Raw genomic sequence first — 12,571 nt, 5'->3', positions numbered from 1 at the left:
GTGAATTTCTTAAAGTTGGTTTATAGGAAAGTCAATTTTTTTCCAGTGTTATTGTCTTCAAGGGTGGCAGCCTGCTTTGACTCCTGTAACAGTGAAGTCTACAAGAAAGACCCCAGTGAAAAATGGATGCCTGCTACTCACTTCGTGAGAGGAGGCTTGGAGACATGGCATCTCCAGAAGATGTGAAGACTGCCTCTCCATGCAGAAGACCCATATGTGCACTGCAGCCTACAGCAAGGCTTACCCTGACCATCCTCCTCAGCAGCTGCATCCCCACAGCAGGTCAGTCCAATATTCAAACCTTTTATTTCAGAAAAGCTTTACCACATGCGTTAACTCATTCTTCAGTGTTTGTATGATTGCATTTGTTATGATGGTTTCCCCTCAGTCAGTCATTAGGTCCATGCAATGAAATGAGAATCCAGCCTATCAGCTAGATAATGTCCTCAATGAAGGATAAAGCATGCTATAAATCTGGGTGTGCAGGCAAATGTATGCATGGAGACTGTGTGTATATATGTAGGTAGGTACACACAAACACTCATACAGAAATAGCCTTCATCTGAATTTTGTTTATTTAGTGATGCAAGTTTCGCAATTTACTGTGATATTTAGTTTTAATTCTCATTAGTTACAATCATGTATGGAATAAATAAAATATGTTAACTACTTAATATGAGTGCCACTTTGACTAGAATCAAAACCAAAGATACAATGAAAGTGAAACATTAAGTTCAGTTTTGAACTTAGAAGACTTATGTGCGATGCTGCAACTGAAAAAATATATAGGGAACCTTTTTCTCATTCATACAGGCAGGTAAGTAGACCCATTTTTTTTGCACTTACTCCTCTAGCAACACTTTTGTACCTGGGTCAAAAATTGGAAATGGGGATTCCTTATATTTTATGTTAGAAAAAGGTCATCATGTCTCAATTTTTCCATCCTCCTCTCTGATCTGGTATGATTTTAAATTAAGTACAAAATGCCTTTACAACCTTCTTCAAACATTTAAAGAAAAAAATGGGTTAGGAAAGCAATGCTTGTAATACTCTTCAGAGTGTACCAAATCCAGAAGCAGAACTTCAATGAATAAGAAAAAGCCACAAAGCTCACTTTTCTTTTATGCCACATGTTCAAGTGTTTTATTGAGATGTAGTGAGGAGATATAAACCCCAAGGTTTACCGTACATATATTGGAAATTATATACTAAATATCTTTTATTATTGTTTATTAAGGGTCACAAAAAATGCCTTCAAGTTTGAAATAGAACATATTTTTAAATGTAATGGACAGAAAATGTAGTACTTGTCTACTGTTTAACATAGCTGCTAGCATTATCCCTTGTATTTCAGAGAAACAATTGCTTAGATGAAGTCTAGTTTTCAAAAACCCATTGGGGGATATGAATGGGAGCAATATCAAAATTACTCAAATTGTTTTGTTCGTCCGTTAAGTCTTTCGCACTTGCTAATTAGCTAAGTGGTATTAATAAAGCATCCATGTATACAGTATTGGTATTTAATATAGCGGAGACAGTTTTATTGTGATATTTTACTGACTGGGATCTTAAAATTAGAGATGATTTAAAAAAAAAGTAACAGCCACCCTCAAATTACAAATTTGATTCTAATTATGGGGTTTTTTTGGTGGTTTGTTTTTTTTTTCTTTTAATTTTTTTTTTTTCTTTTGGCAAATCACAGATTTTCCTGGGGGTCAGCAGGGATAGAGGGGAAAGGGGAAGAAGGCAAATTCTCTTCATAAAAGCATTTTTAAAAGCCTCTTGTGCAGTTTTTATGAATGACTATATCCATACAACAAAAAACCTAACAACTCAGCTACCCAGTCACAAATTTTCTTATTGTACACCACAAACAGGCTTGGACAGGAGAGAATGCAAGAATGCAGCTGGCTATAGAAAGAGCTTCCAGTTTACATAATAACAGTGAGAGTAATTAGTATGTTAAAATGAACTAGATTGTAATCTGCCTGCATATAAATAATTTTCGTTCACTGCTGCTACGGGAATGGAAATTATGATAATTTATTTTATTGAATGTGAAGCAGATGATTGATTTCTGTTGCAGAGATTTTAGCAGAGATTTGTCCTGCAAACTTTCTACATGCAGCACATCCATTTGTTTTCAGCAAGAAAAAATGAAGGAGACCTGCACAGATTAAGCTCTAAGGATGAGAAGCCGGGGTCAGTGATATAGCTGTATATATCCCTTCAAATCTGAACAGTAACTATGCTCCTGTCCAAATAAAGACCAAACTTATCTTCTTTTGAATTGATATTCCTTCCCTCCTGCTCTCTCTCTGAAAGCACAGATCTTATATGGCATTTTTCTTAGAGGAATGTCTTTTTTCTCAGCCTCAGACATGCTCTCCATTTATAACCTGGCCTCTTGCTAGATTTCCTTACAGTAACACGTACTTCATGACCTGACCCACAGCACTTCATTTTTATTTGCCTCAATCACCTTTCCGTAATGTTCTGGAGGAGACAATATTGATACTGAAGTTCCTCTGGCTGATGCCATCGCAGTTTAAAAAGTCAAACAGGTGCTTGACTGGAAACTCATGCATTTAGAAGCCAGTGAATTTTCAGAGCTGGAGTGTCTTAAATACACAAGACACATGCATCCTTCCCTCTCCCCAATTTCTGTTTCTGTGGCTTAAGCAAACTAGTCAATTCTTCTGAAAGTTGCGGTGAAGGAAAATAAAATAACTGTTTTTAAAGTTCTGGTATTGCTGGTTCCCTAAAGCGAACCACATAAAAAAGTCTACCAAGTGAAAGCGTGTCAACCCTGTCAAGTCAAAGGCTACAGCTAGACAGTCATTAAGCCCTGAATAAAGGATGCTGTTCGGAACTAAACTTATAATTGATCTCTATTTCTTTGTTGATATTATAAAGCAATCACTTACTGAGGGTTTCCATAGTAACAAGTAAGCTAATTTTTTATTTTAAAGCTCTTTCATGCATTTAACATACAGATACACTGGGATAATTGGCAGGGAATACTCTTCCTGCTTTCCTGGTATTATTTAACCAGAGCAGGGTAAAGTAAAGCATTGGTTTGCAATGAAACTGGAGATTTATTTTCCCTCTTCTGTAAGAACATTAAAAAAACTTTACAATTTACTTACATCTTTGGTTTCTGCGTTTGCTCTTGTACATAGTCATTCTGAAGAAATTCCACTTTCTAAGAAGTAATTGCCTTGAACACAGACAAAAGAGATGAGATCGCGCTTCTGCTTTGCAGTGAGACAGTTGCTCACTGACAGAGGGTAACCAGCAATCTCTCAGAGAAAGGCAGGGTAATACCATTCTCCTAAAATCCAGGGGAGATGCTACTGGCTCTAACTATTTTCTCTGTTAAAAAACTCAGAGAAAAAACATATTTATTTTCACATTTTTTTCAAGTGTGTTTGATACCAGCTAATAAAATCCAGAAAGAAGATAGAATCATGTAATCAGACAAAGTGCGGTAACGTGCTATTCGATAGCCTGACATCAAGATTCCTCGAAAAAGCCCTCATATAACTAAAATTGCATAAATGACCTCATAAACTAATAGAAACTAACTTTTCATTGAGAGGTCTTAGAATTATGTAAATGAGGACATTAAAATATTTTGGTTAAATTTTCAAGCAAAATTGCTATTAAAAAAAATCAACACATGTTGATCAATGAAATCCTGACTGCAGGTCTGAGCTGATTAATAGGATATTCAGGAAATAACATATAAAACGCAATTTTTTTTTTTCATGCCTATATTTACTTCTGCATTATCTTTCAATGATCTATTTGGAGAAAGTTATTTAAGCAACATTCTGCTGATTGCTCATTTTTATAACTAATTCATTGCCCACTAGTCTGTTGAATCACAAGGTCATGGGAAAAAGTGGCAGCATTATATGATCTTCCACATACATGTATGTTGCAATTTCAGAGAATCCAGACATCCTCCTAAAGGGAGCAAGGGAAACGGGAAGAAATTCTTGCCATGTTGGGGAGATGAGAATTATGACGACATTCAAGAAAGAAGATGCCCATAGAAGCTATGGAGCTGGAAAGAGGTGGAAATTCCAGTTCATTCAGCAATAAATCTGCCTTCAGTAAAATTGAGTGAAAGTATTTCTTAATGGTTTAAAAACTTCATGTTTTGAGATCTTGATCCCAGATACCACAAATACAGACGTGTCAAAGGATTAGAGGTAGCGGGTGTAGTAATGTAAAAATAATGTGTATAGTGACGGAAATGTCTTGAAACCTACTAATAATAGTCTTGTTTAAAATGCATAGATTGACAGCAGCTCTCTAAACTACTTAAAGAAATCTAAAGCTAATATCTTTGGCTTACATAAAAAAATTAACATCTGGTGCCTATGGATCATTCATGTTTCAGAAAGTAAAAAAAACTCCTTTTCAAAGACAGGAAAATTTACAGCATCCATCTAAAAACATTGACCTGCACTTATTTTCTTAATGAAAAAAACCCAAACAACTGTCTCAAAATGCCTACCCTAAAATTATACTTTTCCCATCTTTTTTTCCCTCTCAGATTTTTTTTTTTTTTTAATATCTCCAGTATAACCATTTTTTAGCTTTATGAATAATTTAATTTTTGTTTCAGTTGTTTGGTATTCACATATCCTCACATTGGCACACCTCTAGCTACTGAAGTGAAATCGTTCCTTTATATTGGCTCTATTCATCTACTTTTCCTCCCTCTGTCAAAACCTGACCACACATCTTTTCATTTGCTTTGGATTTGTATCAGCATAGCTGAAGATAAAGTGTAGCCTGAAGAAAGTGAAAGCAATGGATGTATTTTTTAGATTTATTTAGTATTTCAACTACAGTGGTCTCAAAATGCCACAGTTGAAATAACACCATCTCTATTGTGGAGGTCAGCAGAAAGGTGGGAAATTGCAAAGCACATCAACAGTGACAGGAAGGAAAAAAAAAGGCTGTCATTGCTAAACATAGAGGCAGACAAAATGTCTGTACCATATAGAAAGACCCTGCATGCCATATACTCAAACAGCTTTGTGCATTTTATAGCCATTGAAGTCAGTATTTTTGCAGCAATTTATATGCGCTGAGGATAATTCCGCAGTTTTCCTCCTTTATTTTTTCCTCTGAGTTAATTTCCAGCCGAATCAGGTCTGTGATCTGACTCAGAGTACAGAGATCTGTGGTCTCCCTTTAGATTTGCTGGTTTGTGTAGCAATCTTTGTTTCCTTTTTTTGCTCTTTTCCTATTTCTATCTGAAGGCTCTCATCCATATTATTCAGTTCAAATTTTCCTTCTTTCATTGATTTGGAAAGATGTCCTCAATCTTTTTTCCTCAGCCCATATTAGATCTTAACTATAGAACTAATTCCTTTTCCTTGTCATTAATGGCTAATTTTTTGTTAATTTTTGTCATGTGTTTAACCTAGACATACGTTACTAGCTCTCCATATTATATTATACATAGCACATGCAACAACATGTATATTTTTCCATTGTTCTTTTGTGCATTATTCTATTACAACCATGTATTTGTATGCAAATATCTTGGTAATGTTATAATACAAAAATATAAACTAAATGGAAATGCCATGGGATAGGAATTAATTTATTTCAAATCAATGATCCCTGAAAACACAGTCTTTATTGGTTTTTCTTTTTGTTAATTGCAACTCTGATCACTTCTTCAGTACAGTGAAATGCATTTGCTAAAAATAATGTAAATACACTCTGTTTCGTGAATCATTCTAGGTCTGTTCATAAAAAAATATTGCAAGAAAAGTACTTGAATGTGCTGGCTAGCTTTGAGTGGGCACAGCAGCCTCCTGTTTCTCTGTGTTACTGTTCTCTGTTAGGAGAGTTTAAAATTCACTTTCACACTATTACAGCTTTAAAAAAAGTCAGAATCTTGCATATGGCTGGTTAAACACAGCAAGCTTAGTGAGGTGGGAAGAAATGAATGGAACCTCTGAGCAACAAAAATCACCTAGTCGCATTAAGCTTATTACTTTTCTACAAGGATACATCTTCTTAAAAGATTATGAAAGTTTAAAATATTTTTAAAACAGTTTGTTGGAATGAATTTTATCAGTTCATTGTTGCTGATGGTAAAATAACTAATAATGTACACATCTGCACATCCCATATCACCTGTCACCTTTCTCTCCTACCCACCCTACAGGTTCCAATAAGGAGTTTTTCTCTGAATACTGCAGTAAATTTCTCAACCTGTTTCCTAAGCAGAGGAAAAGAAAAAATACAGATATTTTACCAATATAACTGCTGACTTGAATGTCACATATTACTCATCAATAAACACTTTTGCTGGGCTGTATCCTCAATTTTATTTTTAATGAGCAGATCTTAGACAGAAAAGGAAGGTGGAGGAGGCTTAAAGCATGTTCTGTCTCTCAGTGTTTAATTCAATACACCCAAAGAGTCTTCTTAGATAAAATCCTTTTATAGCTTCCACTATGGTTATTTTTATGATGTCAACTAAGAAAATATTACATCTATGAATATGAATTAATTTTTTTCTTTAAATAAGTGATATGTGTAGGCATCAAAGTTTAACCTCTTCCAAGTAATAAACACTTCTTGATACTATTATTGATCTATTAAAAATATGCACTTGACGTGTACACCTTTTACTAGTAAAAATTCAGACAATTATCTGGCAATATTGCTTTTTAACATGGTGTAATATTAGATAAATAAAATTAACTTTACCAAGAAATGCCATTTAGCTATTAAGGCAGGTTTATGATAACATACTCTTTATGATGTAATGAGAACAGAGCTTAAAAGGTTGGCCAAACCATACCCCTGACAAATACTGGTACAATACGGAACAAGCCGTGGCAAGCAGAAAAAGACAGAGCAAAATTTTTACTTCTTGTGCTTACAACTATAAGTTAGACTCAAGGAGTTCCATAAATGCTTTTCAAGAAACAACAAAGCTGGCTAGCATTCATGAAGCAGACCAGAAATAAAGATTGATGAGAGTGCCAAAGAAGGAACATTGTCTTAAAAGGTTACCTGTAGACTAAAGGGGTCAATTCAGCTGCCTAAACATTCATGTCTAGCACTGCTTTGATGATTTACGGCATCCAAGACATCCACACAGTGCCAGAAAATACGGCACAGGACCTGTGGGAAACCTACAACCTTCTGGAGCACTTTACTGAAGCCAAGGTCATCTTAAATGGATCTAGGCAGATATTTAGGCAATTGAACCCAACCCAAAGAGTTTATATTCTAACCTCTCTCTGATAACTGTCATTATTCTCTGGCTTTTTTATACTTAGGGTCATTGTTTCAAAGTGGGACCAACCTGAACTCCCAGACCTTGACCCTGCAAGAATTGACGGATACACATGGAGGAGAACCCCTACAGAGATCCACTGAATAAGGAACAGGAAAAAAAGCCTGCCTGTTGCAGGCCTGTGATTGATTGCAGTAGGAATTATATGGAAAGAGAAAATGATAAGATGTATGAATGAGAATTTTTAAATATCCTCAAAGAGGCCACTATTAGTACACAATCCACAGCTGAAATAAGGTACCATAATACATTCAAATCAGCAGTACTTCTTTTTACTAAAGTAAAAAAGCCTGTCAAGGTGTTTTCACAGTCTTCCTTTACTTCAGCCAGTCTTTAGTCTGCCCAAGAGTTCATATCCAGATTATACAGTTTGCAAGATGTCCTAAAAAGCTCAGGTATTCCTCAAAACCTGCTTTAGAATGAAATTTGTTACATTCACAGCATTCCCATCATCAACTAATTTAGAACAAAACATCAGAAGAGATGATTTTTTTTTTCTGGAGCTGTTTGATATTTAGAAAACTATTTGGCTGTTTCTATTATCTTCTACATTTCTGCTGACCTGTTTTACTTTTCTTCAGCACTATCAGACAGTAATGACACTTCACCACAAAAGATTCTTTTTTGGATAGCAGGAGAAAGTCCCCAAGGTGCTGGTCCTACTTTCACCATAGGCAATTTTCTCTTTTCAATGAAGCTTCTTCACTAAAATATCATTTGTCTCATTGTTATACTAGCATTTATCTTTAATCTTTAAGGAACTCACTGTCAAGCTTCCCTCATTAGACTGAGATCTTTTTCTCAGATGTCACTATTACCATGTAGCAATATGATCACAGAGGTATGAAACAAAGCCTGCCACCTTCTTTCTCAAGTAGGAGCCCATACTGGCTCTTCCTCCTGTCCTTGCCCTGTTCACAGCACGTTCTCATTCTTCCAACAAGAGCATTAGAAATGCATTTGGATATTTTTCTGTGACTAACAATTTCCAAAGTTTACAGTGTCACTTCCTACAAATGTAAGGTTGGAATCCATATCTGCATTTCTGAAAGTAAAATCTCTATCTATTAGTAATAAAGATAGGAATTTCAAAGAATGACAAAAGATTAGGAAAAAAACCAAACCAAACCAAACCAAACCAACTAAGTAGAGGTACTTCATAAAAGTTCTTAAATACATGAAATATTTACACACACAACAAACAAAAAAAAAAAAAAAAGGAAAGAGTTCATGAATAAACCATTTTCTGTGTCTCTGGAGGTTAGAACAGTCATGGACATACACTGTAGCAACAGAGATTTAAATTAGTTGTTTGGAAACTAACTTTATTATTGATAAGAGTAGCTATACATTGCCTAAGAAGTGTTAAAGGATTTTAGAATACGTTAGGCATCTCAGGAGCCTGACTAGGAGATGGATAACATAACATCTTGTAGTTTCTTCCAAGCCTTACTTGTGATCCCATATGCCCAGATAAAATAGCAACCGTAAAATTCAGCACTACCCAAGATTCAGTCTATGTTAGTCCTTCAGCCTACCTAATATTAATGGAGCATTTCAGATAGGAGGAGGCTAGCATGATATGGGGAGACCTGACACCAGGTGTGAAGCATTTGTCCTGTATCTACTTTTAGGGCATCCTGGAAGACCAACCTCTGCTCTTGACACTGGAGCGGCTTCTTCAACTGGGAATGAACGAGATCCCCTGTGTTTGAATCCTGCTCTGAAACTTTCCAGCTACAGACACTCGTCTGCTAACTCAGGCACCTATACATACACATTATGAATACCCTTCAGAATTGCACTATGTCCTCAGTTACATTTGGGTAACTTCCACAAGATGCAGAAGAGCTACAATACATGAATATGCTGGAAGGCTGAACCTTCCACTTTGCACCTCAGAATGATGGTTTTACACAAAGAGCTGCTCTACAGCTTTCTCACTGTCGTGGTTTAACCCCAGCCAGCAACAAAGCACCACGCAGCCGCTCACTCACTCGCCCCCCATCCAGTGGGATGGAGGAGAAAATTGGGAAAAAAGAAGTAAAACTCCTGGGTTGAGATAAGAACGGTTTAATAGAACAGAAAAGAAGAAACTAAGAATGATAATGATAACACTAATAAAATGACAACAGCAGTAATAAAAGGATTGGAATGTACAAATGACGCGCAGGGCAATTGCTCACCACCCACCGACTGACACCCAGCCAGTCCCCGAGCGGCGATTTCCCGCCCCCACTTCCCAGTTCCTATACTGGAGGGGATGTCCCACGGTATGGAATACACCGTTGGCCAGTTTGGGTCAGGTGCCCTGGCTGTGTCCTGTGCCAACTTCTTGTGCCCTGGCTGGGCATGAGAAGCTGAAAAATCCTTGACTATCGTCTAAACACTACTGAGGAACAACTGAAAACATGAGTGTTATCGACAATCTTTGCATACTGAACTCAAAACACAGCATTGTACCAGCTACTAGGAAGACAGTTAACTCTATCCCAGCTGAAACCAGGACACTCCCCAGTCCCAAAGACTGACACAGGCTCTAGAGAGGTTTGATACTTTCCGAGCTTTAACTCCTCATTATTCATACAGTTTTACATAACCCTTGAGTGAAACTTGGCCAATTCTGCCAGACAATGTAGTTATGAATGCCTGAAAGCTCTGCCTTCTTTTAAAAAAAAAAGTACTGTACACAGTAAGTACAGGTCCCTTTAGACTGGTAGTGATAATATAAAGCTTTCTGTTCCTCCACCTGAGGAACATTTAGCTATTATTTTAAACCAGGTATAATAAAATACTCCTCTTTGAAATGTCTGAAAAAAACAATTAAACTTCAGCCTCAGAGTTAGATATTCTATATGATAGATTCTACAGTGGGAAAAAAAAACATCTTCCCTTCTACTTTGCCAAGTGGAAAAATGATAAATCAATCTCAGATGAACGCTGTTTTGACTCCTTTCATTTGCTTTCCACACTCTGTAATATCCAAGTTTGTTCTTCCTATCTTAGATAATTTTCTTTCCTATTCCATCTCTGTTCTTGACAAGTTTGTTCTTGGCTAGTTTTCTTTTGGTTTTGAGCAATTTTAATGTTTTGAGTTTTTTTTGTTTGTTTGTTTGGTTGGTTTTTTTTTTTCCTCTAAATCCTGGCTTCTTTTAATCTCATCTTTAATTTGATTTTAGCCAGGTTTTATCTAACCCTGACAGGTTTTCATTTGTTCTGCTACATGCTTTGGTTGCTAGTTTGGCTGGGACTTTTCAACTTTTTTTATTTCATCTTGATGAGGTTGTCACCATCCAGCAACAATACTTCTTAGTAACTTTCACACTATTTCTACACACCTGCTTAACAACTAAGACAGTCTTAGGAGATGTTCTGCTTCAAACTTCTCAGATTATGGGACTAAAACACACTTCCCTTCCATTAAAAGGAGTTAGAAGGATTGTGTCCCAAATTGTTTTCCAAATATAAATCAAGATTCTACTAAAAAAAATAATTTCTTCAGGACTTAAATTAATATAATTCAAAATGAAAATTATGTATAAAAAGGTAGTATGCATTTTTCTGATCATTAAACTATTAGTAGTTCAATTTATGAGCCATATTACTAGAAAAGCTTCCCTGTATTTCATCTTACAGTAATCCTTTCAGTGAGCATGATCTTTAAAGTTTTGCAAAACATACTAAAGTTATAGTTCACAGATTTTCCTAAATACAGCACAAACACAATCATGTACTTGGAAACATATTAATTTAGTACAAAATTGTAGAAAAATGGCTATAAGATTTACTGTACCAATTTTTATCTGTGTGTAAGAATTTTGTTAGCCTAGGTCATTGAAACAATTCTAATGTGTCTAGAATTAGCATTTCAAAATGTAATAGTTTTTATCCAGTAGGTAAAATTTTAATCTTAGTAGAAAAGTGTCAGAAAGTCATTAAGTAATAGAAATTTTTTCTTCTTTGTTGTTAAATCTGAAATAAGTCATGATGCCTGTAGCAGGCACCAGTTTCCATCACCTCAGAGCTGGTAGATCTTACAGGATACTACAAATATAAAAGGGTGAACAAATACCAGGTGTGGAGCAAAAGCAGCTCTGCTGAATTAAAAAGGTATTTAGGCTTTTATAGACTGGCAAGTGCTCAACTGTGGATTTAATAAAAATGTTCATAGATATCATTTCTAGAGAAACAAAGTGGTGAATATTGGTGAGTTTTCATGAAAGGTTTAAGACAGCTTTTTCTATCAATCTATCTTGATTCTGCTTAAGTAACAAAATCATTCCACTTCAATATAGAGAGTTGTTTTTAATGGGAATTACACCCACTGTGTCATATTCTGCAAACAGATGATATCCATTTCAATTTGATTAGTGACATGCAATTCAATGTTGCCCTGTTTTCCTTTTCACATTTCTTTTAATTATCACACTGATGAGACACTTCAACATGCTAAATTTAATGGGACAAACCTTCAGAACAGAATCCGTTCTTGCATAACCAAAGAACGTTGCAAAAATACACCTCAAATTCATCTATCTTGATTCCGCTTAAAGGCTCAGAAGTACTTGGACACCTCAAACAGGTTTTTCAGACATAGCCATTTGAAGAAACCATTTGCTATCATCACCATTGCACTATGAGATCCTATTTTAAAGTCTTTATAAGTTTATTGAAACAGCTTTAACACATGTTTAAAATGCATTTTCAGTTCCTCACTCTAGTGAATGTTGTCTCACTTTGTCTACAAAACAGAAGAAGGAGAGCTTGAAAAGAACATCTTGTGAACAAATGAGGAACTTAAAATGTACATTTAGAGTTCAGCAATGCAAACTGATGATGTTTTATGGTACAGCCAATGAACAGCTGCTTCTTCAACCTTTCATTTCAGACTAATGCTTTATAACAACAATCAAGAGAAAGCTGAAAATGTTCCACTCTCTCGCTGTATGGGATCTTTCTTTCTCAGTGTGCAGGACTCAAGACAATTTTAGTCATAATCAATCAGCGTAATGGCTGGCTTGAGAGGGAGAATAAGGCCTTTAAACAGAGACAAAAAGTAGAAGATTGATTCTTGAGTGATGGAAAAAGCTGTATTCTCTCAATTCACCACCAGACCATGCTAAAGGATGTGACACTATTGGCACACATACAACAACACCCTTTGAATTACAGGGCTCTCTGCTCACTCTGTGCAACATACCAGTGTAACTCCAACTTCACAACTGC

General features: G+C 35.8%; 1 protein-coding gene across 5 annotated transcripts in view; it reads right to left on the bottom strand.

The window, feature by feature from the left end:
* The window catches only part of RALYL (RALY RNA binding protein like), a 403,949-nt gene that overhangs the window by 115,531 nt on the left and 275,847 nt on the right, over positions 1-12,571 (bottom strand). Inside the window, exon 1 of one of the 5 annotated variants that reach the window (XM_049823307.1) lies at positions 3,150-3,261. The exons of the other annotated variants lie outside the window; for them this stretch is intronic. Within the exon in view, the coding sequence (XP_049679264.1) occupies positions 3,150-3,186 (37 nt within the window). The 5' untranslated portion in view covers positions 3,187-3,261. Of the gene's footprint in view, positions 1-3,149; positions 3,262-12,571 lie in introns of those variants that run through there. 5 annotated transcript variants of the gene reach the window in all.

Source organism: Accipiter gentilis, chromosome 2 (assembly GCF_929443795.1).
Source record: "Accipiter gentilis chromosome 2, bAccGen1.1, whole genome shotgun sequence".
Classification (NCBI taxonomy): Eukaryota; Metazoa; Chordata; class Aves; order Accipitriformes; family Accipitridae; genus Astur; species Astur gentilis.
Note: the sequence above shows the minus strand (reverse complement) of the source record. Positions and strands in the feature narration are given on the sequence as shown.